Here is a 12,581-nt window from a genome sequence, read left to right as displayed (position 1 = left end):
ATCCTCGGATGCTGCCTGGCCTGCTGTGCTTTTCCAGCACCACAGTCTTGACTCTAATCTCCAGCATCTGCAGTCCACACTTTTGCCTACAGTATCCACAACTCCACTGTTCCTTGTATTGTCTGCAAATGTACTAACCCAGATGTAAGAGATATGATTTATAATCATCTAGAAAGGAATAATTTGATGAGGGAGAGTCAACATGGGTTTGTGAAGGGTAGGTCACGTCTCACAAACTTTATTGAGTTCTTTGAGAAGGTGTCCAGACAGGTGGATGAGGCTAAAGCAGTTGATGTGGTGTATATGGATTTCAGTAAACCATTTGGTAAGGTTATCCACAGTAGGCTATTGCAGAAAATACAGAAGCATGTGTTTGAGGGTGATTTAGCAGTATGGATCAGAAATTGATTAGCTGTACGAAGACAGAGGGTGGTGGTTGATAGGAAATGTTCATCCTAGAGTTCAGTTACTAATGGTGTACCGCAAGGCTCTGTGTTGGGGCCACTGCTCTTGTCTAAAACAATGAAACCCTGGAACATTGAGCAGTCAGTCCTGTCCCTCTCTCAACCAAGTCTTTGTGATGACATGGACATTCCTTCATGGTCACTGTGGCAAAATGCTGGAACTTCCTTCCTAACAGCCAGTGGATGTACCTGTACCTGTGACCCAGTGAACTGTTGTGGTTCAAGAATGTAGATCATCACCAAGGGCGGTTAGGGATGGGCACAAATGCTGACCAAGCTAGTGACCCCAATATTCTCTAAAAGTGGAAGTTTTTAAGCAGAAGGAACTGAGCAGTCAGCCCCTTCAGCAAAAGAGGAGAGAGAGTCAGAGGAATTAATATTTTCTTGTTTTACAGAAGGATTGCACCGTACTGCAGCGCGCAATACAGAGAGGATAGAGTCCACAGATAGATCTGACCATCACCCAAAGAACAGTTGTACAACTGTGAGAAGGCATCTAGTCCCTTCACAGCATTACTTAACACAGAGAAGGTTGGCTTTGAAACCATCATCTGGAAATTGATTGGATCAGGAGGGCTTTGGCACATCATGAGTCACTGACTCACTGCTACAGGTGTGAGGCTGTTCAAGTCAAAGGTCTGTGAGAAGGGCTTCTCCGTACAGACAAGGTACATTTGCTGTAAAACTGTTAACGCAAGGGCTGTTACATGAAAGAGAAACCATTCAAGTGTGTGGTGTGCAACCGAGCTTTTGCAAGGTCATTGACACTCACAAATCACCAACGTATTCACACTGGGGAGAAACCTTTCAAATGTGAGGTGTGTAACAAAAGCTTCACACAGTTATCGGGCCTGCTGAATCACCAGCCCATTCACAGGGGGGAGAAACCATTCAGATGTGAGGTTTGTGAGAAATCCTTTTCTCAGTCATCCAGCCTCCTCGTGCACCAACGCATTCACACCGGAGAAAAGCCATTCAGATGTGAGGTGTGTGATAAAGCATTCTCGACATTAGGGGAACTTCGTAAACACCAACGCATTCACACAGGGGAAAGACCATTCACGTGTGAGGTGTGTGACAAATCATTTTCACAGTCAGAGAATCTCCACACACACCGACGCATTCACACAGGGGAGAGACCATTTAGATGCAAGGTGTGTGACAAATCATTCTTAAGGACAGAAAATCTTCGTAATCATCAACGCATTCACACAGGGGAGAAACCATTCATGTGCGAAGTATGTAACCAGAGCTTTACACAGTTATCGGGTCTGGTGCATCATCGGCCTAGTCACACGGGCAAAAAATCATTCACATGTGATGTGTGTGACAAATCATTCTCGCAGTCATCAACTCTCCGTGAACACCAACGTATTCACACTGGGGAGAAACCATTCAGCTGTATGGTGTGTCACAAATCATTTTCACGGTCGGGGAATCTCCGTACACATCAACGTATTCACACAGGGGAAAAACCATTTAAGTGTGAGGTGTGTGACAAATCCTTCACTCAGTCATCAATTCTCCTTGTTCACCGACGTGTTCACACAGGGGAGAAACCATTCATGTGCGAGATGTGCGACAAATCATTCTCCAGGTCATGGAGCCTTCTCCTCCACCAGAAAGTCCACACTGGGGAGTAAACATTTAAGTGTGATGTTTATAATGAAGGTTTTGCAATGTTTCTGACCACCTGGAAAAACCGAATTCGCGTCGCGCTGAAGCTCATCAGGTGCAATGTTTGTGGGGAGGTTTTTCCACAGTCAAATTATGCTCTGATCCATCAATGCACTGACACAGCGGAGGAAGCCTAGCAATATCAGATCTGTAATAAATCCTTCACACAGTTGTTGGACTTCCTGGAACATCATTGTGGGTGGCACAGTGGTTAGCACTGCTGCCTCACAACGCCTGAGACCCAGGTTCAATTCCCGCCTCAGGCGACTGACTGTGTGGAGCTTGCACATTCTCCTCGTGTCTGCGTGGGTTTCCTCCGGGTGTGCCAGTTTCCTCCCACAATCCAAAGATGTGCAGGTCAGGTGAATTGGCCATGCTAAATTGCCCGTAGTGTTAGGTAAGGGGTAAATGTAGGGTTTTGGGTGGGTTGCGCTTCGGCGGGTCGGTGTGGACTTGTTGGGCCGAAGGGCCTGTTTCCACACTGTAATGTAATATAATCTAATCTAATACACAGAGAACGATGCAACCAAATTCTTACCAGTCTGTCCTGAGTGTGTGAACTTCTACACAGTCTCACTGTGGAGGATGTTCAGTGGGACTGGGACACAGAACAAGAAGCAGCTTTCACTCCCATCAAACAACTAGTGATGACATCACCAGTGCTGAGGGATTATGATGTAACAATGGAGTGACCCTGCAGTGTGATGTCAGTGAAACAGGACTTGGAGTAACCCCCAGGCAGTGAGGACAACCCGCTGTGTTTGTATCCAGAGTGTTAACAAACTGAACAAAACTATGCAGATTGAGAAAAAAAACTTAACTACTTGTCTTGGTTTGTGAACTTTTCAGCCAATACCGTTTAGGAGAACAAAGGTTCTGGTGGAATCTGACCACAAGCCAATTCAAAACATTTTTCTGACTGCAGGCTGTCGTCACTAGTTGAGCTGGCCAGGGTGCAAACATTCAGTAAGAGTGAGCTCACTGGGCAACTATGTAGAAACATTGTCACCTTGATCATACACACTGAAAGTGAATGACCAGACTTGTTTTGGCAACCACAGATATCGATGTGCAATTGGAGATGCTGCTTTTGACAGCACAGAACTAGTGCTGAAGTGAACCACCATGAATCCCAGAGGTCAATTATTTCCCAAAAAATACTGCAGATCAGCAAATCAACACTCACCTCAGCAATGCCATTCATCTGAGAAACAACAGCAGACACTGGATGAACAACTAATATGTTTACTCTAAGACTTGAATAGTTCAAAGGTCACGTGGAAAATGCATAGAGAAGCAGATAAAATTGGAACAGACAAGAAAGAACAAACAGTATTTAGACAAATATTTTTCTTGTAGAGTAACTTGCAAACAAAACTAAATATTTTTCTATGAATTAATGAGATGTTTTGAAAAATACCTTCAAAGACAACATCTTGCCATATGAAGTTGATATCGGATCTCATATATTATAGCTTTGAGCACAGTGGTTTTTCTATACCACGTGGAACACTGATTAAAATGCAACTTCCTTGAAATATTTCTGAAGCAATGAATTTCCTGAAGCTTGTGAAATTGACCTATGAAACAGAAATTACTTTGTTAGGTAGATCTGATGGGAATTTAAACCAGTCATTGTCCCATCCGAATAAAACCTCATGAATTGCAGCTGTTGTCTCAGTTCCCCTGGTAAATGTTTGACAGAGATTTCTAGGGTAGGAATAGCATTCTTCATCCATGGAAGCTTTCAAACGGACAGCATCAGTGTGGGATGTGTAGTCTTAGATGTGTTTGACAGTAGAAGAGGAAAACCTGCAGCATCCAAGGCAGTGATGATGTGGAGTAGTGGGAGCACAGAAGAGCAATGTAGGAGTGAGGAACAAGGGAAGAGTGGAGATACAAGAGATTTACCAAGTACAGAGGGAGTAGGAGCAATTTCTTCTGTTCTTCTCCTCCTTCAATCTCTGCTCCCTTCTGCATTGTCTTGCTTTCGACCTCTCCTTCTTCCACAACCCACTCTCTTTTGCTTCCTCTAATAGTATAAAAATGAGCAATAGACAGAGACTGCACCATTTTAAATTCTATCATTAAATAAAGCAGAAACTGTATTTGACATTATTGAAGTAACAAAGTCATGAAGACAAAGTGAGACTGTTTTAACTGTTGCACCTGTTTATGTGGCACAACTGAAATAAACTATTAAATATGGGCTTGGAATATCCTGAAATCAGTGCTGGCCATGACCTGCTGAATGGAATCACGAATATGACCGACTGTTGTGACCTGAACACCCAAAACCCCGAGTGTAATTTGAAGAGTCGCCTCAAACTGCCGAAACCAGCAGAATCTCACCACTTGCATTATTCTATTCTATCTGGAGCCAAGGTTTGATTTTGAAAGTTGCTGTTGCCTAATATAGGCAAGTTATAGAGTCATACAGCATGGAAGCACACCCTTTGGTTCAACCAGTCCAACTTGCCATAATCGCAAACTAAACTAGTCCCATTCTGCCAGCACTTGGCTCATATTCCTTCAAACTGTACCCATAACCATCTTTTCCTCTGGAAGTGCATTACTCACACAAACCACTCTCTCTGTTAAAAGAAAAGTCCCGATCTTTTAAACTCTTCCTCTTCTCAACTTGAAATCCCCTATACGAGGGAAAACACATCCCCCATTCACCTCTATTTATCATCTCATGATTTTACAAACCTCTGTAAGGTCACTCCTCAAACTCCTACGCTCCAGTGAAAAAAGTCTTAGTCCATCCAGTCTCTCCTTATAACTTAAACGTTCCAATCTCAACAATGTACCTGGTAAATCTATTCTGAACTCTCTCCAACTTACTGCTATTCTTCTTAGAACAGGGTGACCAGAAGTGGACACAGTACCCCGGAACAGGCCTCAGCAATATCTTGTACAACCTCAACATAACATTCCAATTCCTATACTCAAAGGTCAGAGCAATGAAGGCAAGCATGCAAACGCCTATTTATGTGATGGAAACTTTAAAGAATTATGTTCCTGAACCTCTAGGTCTGTGTTCTACAACATCACCCAAGGCCCTACTTTGAACTGTACAAGTCCTACCCTTGCTTATTTCACCAAAATTCAATATCTCACATTTATCCAAACTAAACTCCAATATGCTACTCTTCAGCCCATTGACTCAATGGATCAAAATCTCTTTATAATCTTAAGTAACATTCTTCACTGTCTACAATACCACCAATCTAGTGACTTTCTATTTGCTTTTCTATATTATTCATACAAATGGTAAACAACAGTGGACCAGCAGTGAACTCTGTGGAATACCACTGGTCACAAGTCTCCAGTCTGAAAAACAACCCTCCATCATCACTTTCTGCATCCTGTCACTAAGCCAATTTTGCAAACTCACTTTGAATCTCATGTGATCCAACTTTACTAATTAGGCTACTATGTGGAACCTTGTTAAATGCTTTACTAAAGTCCAAGTCAACAATGACTGCCTCGTGAATCTTCTTGGTTACTTCCTCAAAAAAAAACTCAATCAAGTCTGTGAGACATGATTTCCCTTGCACAAAACCATGCTGATTATCCTAATGATTCCTTGCCCCTCGAAACGCATGGAAATCCTATCTTTCAGTAGCACTTGCAAACACTTACTTATTGGACAACAGTCAAAAAGATGTTATTTTCCTCTTTAAATCAAATCAAACTTTCAGGTTTTCAATTTCGAGGAGAAAAGCATTCTGAACATAGCCTTGGGATTTAAATCCAAAGAAACTGGGTCTAATACAACAAAACTTATATACTAAACTTTGAATTAACCAAAGTAACAAAATATTCAAAAATGGCTCAAGATATTTCCCAGAACAGGAAATGAACCTTGGAAGAGTGTAAGGTAAGCACATAACGCTGATAACACATTGATGTATGATGGGCTAAGGGAATCTTAGGTCTGCAAAGAATAATTTCATTTACTCACTATGCTCAGGATTGTAGTCCTGTTTAGATTAGCTTTGATTGATTTCTTGTCACATGTACCGAGATACAGTGAAAAGTGTTGTTTTGCATGCTATGCAGGCATATTGTACCATACAAAATGCATCAGGTAGCAGAACAGAGTGCAGAATACTGTGTCACAGAAGCAAAGAAGGTGCAGAGAGAGAGATCAACATCAACATTTAAAATCCTGATTTTTGGAACTACCTCAGGTTCCCAGAAGATAGCTTACTGAGAGAGATGTGTGTAGCTTGTCCTGCCCTATGTGCATGTATTAGTGTTCGAGGAGGTATGTTTACCATGAAAATAATTTGTTACACAATCCAGATGTGTACAGTTTCTCTCCTGTGTGACTGCCTATATGCTCAATTGAATTGAATTGACTTCAATTGAATTTATTGAGAAGTGTACCTAGGCACAGTGAAAAGCTTTGTCTTGTGAGCAATACAGGCAGATCACATAGTTACGTAGCATAGATAGTAAATAATAGGTATACAGCAACAAAAAACATAGGTACAGGCGAATGTTAAGAATTTTTGAGTCCATTCAGTATTGTAACAACAGTAGGGTACAAACTGTTGCGAAACCGGCTGGTGCTTGTGTTCAGGCTTCTGTACCTTCTCCCCAATGGTAGAGGTTGTAGATAGTGATACATCTAGACAGAATGCTCTCGATGGTACACCTATAAACGTTGGCAAGGGTATTCAGTGTCATGTCATGTCAGCTGCCTGAGGAAGAGGAGATATTGTTGGGCCTTTGTAACCAGTGCGTCCACATGAAGAGTCCAAGAAAACTTGTTGTGGATGACCACTCCCAGGAGCTTGACATTCTCCACTCGTTCCACCTCTGTGCTGTTAATGTGTAGGGGGACATGAGTAGCATCCCATTGAATGTCAATAATGAGTTCCTTGGTTTTGCCAGCATTGAGAGCTAGGTTGTTCTCAGTGCACCATTTTTCCAGGTCTTCCACCTCCCATCTGTAGTCTGTTTCGTCGCCATCTGAGATTCGACTGACCATGGTGGTGTCATCAGCGAACTTGTAAATGGTATTAGTCTGGCATTTGGCAATGCAGTTATGGGTATACAGTGAGTACAGAAGGGGGCTGAATCCGCACCCCTGGGGGACTCCAGCGTTGAGTGTTCGTGACGATAAAATATTTTCCCTAATCTTCATTGATTGTAGCCTGTGGGTCAGGAAACTGAGGATTCAGTTGCAGAGAGTGGGGCTTAGTCAGAGATCACTAAGTTCGGTAATCAGTCTTGAGGGGATAGTGTTGAAGGCTGAACTTTAATCAATGAGTAGGATTCGTATGTAGCTATTTTTGGGTGTCAAGATGTTCTAACTCCCACTCCTCATTTGCTGAAGGGAGGGATCCTCAGTTAGAAATTGTCCCACAGTGAGTGCTGGCCTGCTATTTACTGGTGTAAGGGAGATCAAATGCAAGTCCTTTTTTCTCATTCTCCATTCACCTTTGAACATCAGAGTTGGGTCATCATGTTGAGATTGGACGAGAAGCCTTTGTGCAGTTCTGGTCGCCCTGTTATCGAAAGAATATTAAACTGGAGCAGGTTCAGAAAAGATTTATCAGGATATTGCTGGGAATGGAAGGTTTGAGATATAGAAATAGACTGGAAAGGCTGGGGCGCAGGAGGTTGCGAGTTTACCGAGGTTTGTAAAATCATAAGGGATATAGTGAATGGGAATGACAAGGGTATTTTCCGCAGGGGTGGGGGTGAGGGGTTCAAAACTAGGGGGCATGTTTTTAAGATGAGAGGAGGAAGATTTAAAAAGACATGAGATGCAACTTTTTTTACACACGGATTGGTTCATGTGTGCAATGCACTGCCAGAGAGAGTGGTGGATACAGGTACAGTTACAACATTTGAACAACATTTGGATAAATTCATGAATAGGAAAGCTTTGGAGGGATATGGGCCAAGCGCAGGCAGGTGGGACTATTATATTTGGAAACATGGTCGGTGTGGACTGGTTGGGCCAAAGGGTCTGTTTCCATGCTGTATGATTCTATGACTGTGCACATTCTTTGTTTTTTTGGCAGATCCACTGGATTAGACCAGGAGCAGATAATGTGGTGATTTTCTTTCCTTTACTGAGGCTCCAAAGTTCCCAAGCAATGTAAGGACAATGAAAAAGGCACTTCGGCTGAGTGTAAAACAGGCTATATCACTGTGAGTCCTTGTCCTGCTGGCAAAAAACAAATAAAGTATTTGTTAAATATAAACAAAATCATGAGAAGTATTCAGAGGAAATCTTGAAATTTCTCTGCTTATTTTCCAAAATAATTTGAAGAAAACCACTGAGCAGGAAGTGCTGAAAGCTAAGGAAAGTATTACTTCAATGTAGCTGATAGAAGGGTTCTGCTTTATCCTGGGAAATTTGAGACACTGTACTTGCTCAATCTACACATCCTAGATTCACTATCAGGCACAACCCTGGGTTTTGAATTACAAGCATAGACATTTGGGAATGACTATGGCCTTCAGATTAAAAACTTTAAAGAAGGCTTAAAGCAACATTTCAATAAATGCACCTCCATGTTTTGCAACTGAATAGCCTGGAGCTGGATTAACAATCCAGAGATTGAGACTTCAAATCCAATCATGAAAATTTACAGGTGTGGAATTACAGTGAAAAACAGGCCACTCAACCCAGTTGATCCAAGCGTCACACAAGCCTTCTCTTACTCCTCTTTATCTTTCAAGTCAGCATATCCTTCTCTTTGTTTCTTTATGAGCTTATCTAATTTTCATTTGGGGGAGTCTTGGAGAAAGGAATCTTGCTACAACTACCTGGCCTGGTCTGCACGTGGCTCCAGTCCCATGCAACATTGTTAACGTGGAACTGCCCTTTGAGGTGGCTGAGAAAACAATGATGAACAATTACTGCAGTGAGTAATCTCTGCTAGTACTGCTCCTCCAAAGAGGCAACTCTCCCTCAGTTCTGCCCTTCCAAACAGGCAGCTCTTCCTCACTACTGTTCCTCCAAGCAGGTAGCTCTCCCTCATTACCGCACTCTAAGGAAACATCTCTCCCTTAGTACAGTCCTCTCTCAGCAGAGAATGACAGCATTTCCCTTTTACAAAATTCTACTTCTCAGTCTCCAGCCTTCCAAGATCTCTGTGCTTGTCCAATTCTGCCTCATGAATATTCCCCATTTTAATGATTGCACCATTGGTGGCAGTGCCTTCAGCTGGTGAGGCCCCATCCTCTGCAAATGCCCTTCCTAAACCTTTCTTCCTTGCCAGCTCTCTTTCCTCCTTTAAGACACACCTTAAAACACACCTTAACAGGCCTTTGATTATCTGTCCTAAATTATGAGGGGAATAGATAGGGTAAATAGGCAAAGTCTTTTCCCTTGGGTCAGGGAGTCCAGAACTAGAGAGCATAGGTTTAGGGTGAGAGGGGAAAGATATAAAAGAGACCTAAGGGGCAACTTTTTCACACAGAGTGTGGTACGTGTATGGAATAAGTTGCCAGAGGAAGTGGTGGAGGCTGTTATAATTGCAACATTTAAGAGGCATTTGGATGGGTATATGAATAGGAAGGGTTTGGAGGGATATGGGCCGGATGCTCGCAGGTGGGACTAGATTGGGTTGGGACATCTGGTCGGCATGGACGAGTTGGACTGAAGGGTCTGTTTCCATGCTATATATCTCTATGACTCTATGAGTTGTTGTCAAGTGTTTGCTTGATAACTGAATCCTGGATGATCGTAACAAAATCAACGGAGCTTCAGAAGGTTTCCGTGCTCCAACAGAATGTACGTGAGACTGTAAAAAGTAGGAACAGTAGATGGCAATTCAGACCATCGTCTTTGGTCTGCCATTCAATGAGATCATGGCTGATCTAGTAATCTTCAATTCCACATTTCTGTCTTTTCCCCATAACATTTGATTCTCTTACCCCTTAAAAATATATAAATTACCCAACCTCATCAGCCCTTTGCAGTAAGGAATTCTATAGATTCACTTCTCTCAGAGGTGAAATTCCTCCCCATTTCTGTCTCCCCTTATTCTGTGTCACCCCTTATTCTGAGATAATGCTCTTGGTCCAAAACTCTCCCAAAAGGGTAAACAATCTCTCCACACGTACCTGGGCAATTCCCTAAGAACTGTGCAAGTTTCAATAAGGTCGCCTCTCATTCTTCTAAATTCCAGTGACACCTGCTGAATGTGGGTGTCAGGGTTTTGTGATTCATGGATCAGGATTTCCAAATTCCAGTGTTCTGGAGCTTTCTGCAATCTTTTTCCATTTAAATGACATTCAGCTTCCCCATTCTTCTTGCCAGAGTGCACACCTCACATTTCCTCACATTATTTTCAATCTGGCAAATAGTTTTGTCCACTTACTTAATCTGTCAATAATCCCTCTGCAGACTCTGTCAACGACAACACTCATCGTTCGGTTTATTTTTGTCATGTCACTTGCTGAATTTTACAACAACCTGCGTTTATGTAGCACCCTTAACAAAGTTCAATGTCCAACGGTGACTTGTTAGAGTATTAACAATGATTTCTCCTGAGCCACATGAGGAAATTTTCGTATAGATGAAAAAAAAACTTAGTTAACCTGGGAGATTTTAAGGTGTGCCACGTAGAAGGAGAGAGAGGTACAGAGACAGAGAGAGATAGTGAATATCAGAGCAGAGGACACAGGCAGCTGAACACACCATTACTAATGGTGGAATAATTAAAATCATAAATCTTCAAGGGATTAAAATTTGAGAAGTGCTGTATTAGCAATCTTTACTCAGAGATCACACTCCCACCTCTGAGTTAGAAGGTGGTGGGATAAAATCCCACTCTGGTCTTGAGCATATAGGGTAATACTACAGTGGTGTAGTGAGGGAATGCTGTCTTTCATATTAGATTGTAAACCAAGACCCCTTCTACAGTCACTCAGGTGGGAGTAAAAGATGCCCTGGCAGTACCCCTGGAGTTATACCTGGGGTCCAGGTGAACATTAATCTTCAATCTATACAATGCTGCTTATGGGAACTTACTGTGCACACACTGGCTGCTGCATTTCTTACAACACTTGGAAAATAATTTAATTGGAGGCAGAGCATTTTGGAACACCAAAAGCCATGAAAGTCTCAATATACAGTAAATGCAAGTTTCTATTTTCCTTTCTAGGGCTGTGATAAAGATAGGATGCCAGGAGGTCTTGGAGGGAATTGAGAAGACAGACAACATCTCAATCCCAACAAACTGACTGTTCATGGGATAATAACCATCTCCTAACACACACAAACTCAATAATAGGAAATCATTAAGAATCTTTAGACACTCTCCACCTTACAGAATCTCAGAAATCTTACTGTGTAAACGAAGGCCAATAACTATATTAGTTATATTATCTGGTGCGAATTTTCTGCCTTTTCCCCATTTCCCTGTACACCATCAGTATCCCAAACAAAATCCAATTGCCTTTTGACTGCCTCAAGTGAACCTGCCTCCCTGACATTTCCAGGCAGTACATTTCATACCCGAACTGCTTGCTTTGTGGAAAAGGTTTTCCTTACAACAGCCTTACTTTCTTTGCACATCACTTTAAATGTATGGCCTCTCATTCTTGTTTCTTTTACAAGTGGAAACAGCTTCACTTTATCTACCTTGCCCAGTCCACCCCTGATTTTGAAAATCTCATTCAGATTTCCTCTCAGCACCTTCACTCCAAGGAGAACAATCCAAACTTCTTCAATCTACCCTCATAACTCAGAAGTTTCTCATTCCTGGAACAATACCATTAGATTACTTCTGTACTCTTGGTAATCCAGATACACCTTTCCTTGAATGTGGCACGCACAACTGTAACACAATGCTTCAGCTGAGGTTTAACAAGTATCTTGTACATGTTCAACATCATCTCCTTGTACTCCACGCCCCTGTCAAAAAAGCCAAGGACACAGTATGCATTATTTACTGCTCTTGCCATCTACAAAACTTAGTGCACATTTATACTGAGGTCCCTCTGCTCCTGCACACCCCTTAGAATTGTTTCTGTTATTTTATCTTGTCTTTCAATATTCTTCTAACCAAAGTGCATTAACTCACACCTCTCTATATTGAATGTCATCTACCACCTATCTATCAACTCCACTAACTTGTGAATATCTTTTCGGTGCTCTCCACTGTCTTCATTACAGTTTACAATTCTTTGAAGTTTACTGTCAGTCACAAACCTTAAAATTGTCCCCTGCACACCAAGATATAGATCATTAATATATGTACAGCAGGAAGACCCCCAAAAGCACTACTGCAAACCATCCTCCAGCCTACAAAAATGTCCACTGACCATTACTCTCTGTTTCCTATCACTCTGTCCACTTTGTATCCACATTGCCAATGTACCCTTTATACTGTGATCAACAGCAAACCTGTTGCGAGACATTATATCAAATGCCTTCTGGAAATCAATATGTATTGTATC

The 12,581-nt window shown here is 42.0% G+C and overlaps 1 protein-coding gene across 2 annotated transcripts in view; it reads left to right on the top strand.

Annotated features, from left to right (window-relative positions):
• Positions 1-4,350, top strand: part of LOC122541620 (uncharacterized) — a 34,871-nt gene extending 30,521 nt beyond the window's left edge. The window contains exon 3 of one of the 2 annotated variants that reach the window (XM_087979727.1): positions 1,222-4,350. In XM_087979727.1, coding sequence (XP_087835853.1) covers positions 1,222-2,107 — 886 coding nt within the window. In that variant the 3' untranslated portion in view covers positions 2,108-4,350. Of the gene's footprint in view, positions 1-859 lie in introns of both variants that reach the window. The other variant, XM_043678518.2, reaches the window with a different exon arrangement.
• Positions 4,351-12,581: the final 8,231 nt, after the last annotated feature.

Source organism: Chiloscyllium plagiosum, unplaced genomic scaffold (genome assembly GCF_037043375.1).
Source record: "Chiloscyllium plagiosum isolate Xiang-an unplaced genomic scaffold, Cpla_swu_hap1 HiC_scaffold_35, whole genome shotgun sequence".
NCBI classification, from domain to species: Eukaryota; Metazoa; Chordata; class Chondrichthyes; order Orectolobiformes; family Hemiscylliidae; genus Chiloscyllium; species Chiloscyllium plagiosum.
The sequence above is the reverse complement of the archived record's forward strand: the minus strand, read 5'-3'. Positions and strand labels throughout refer to the sequence as shown.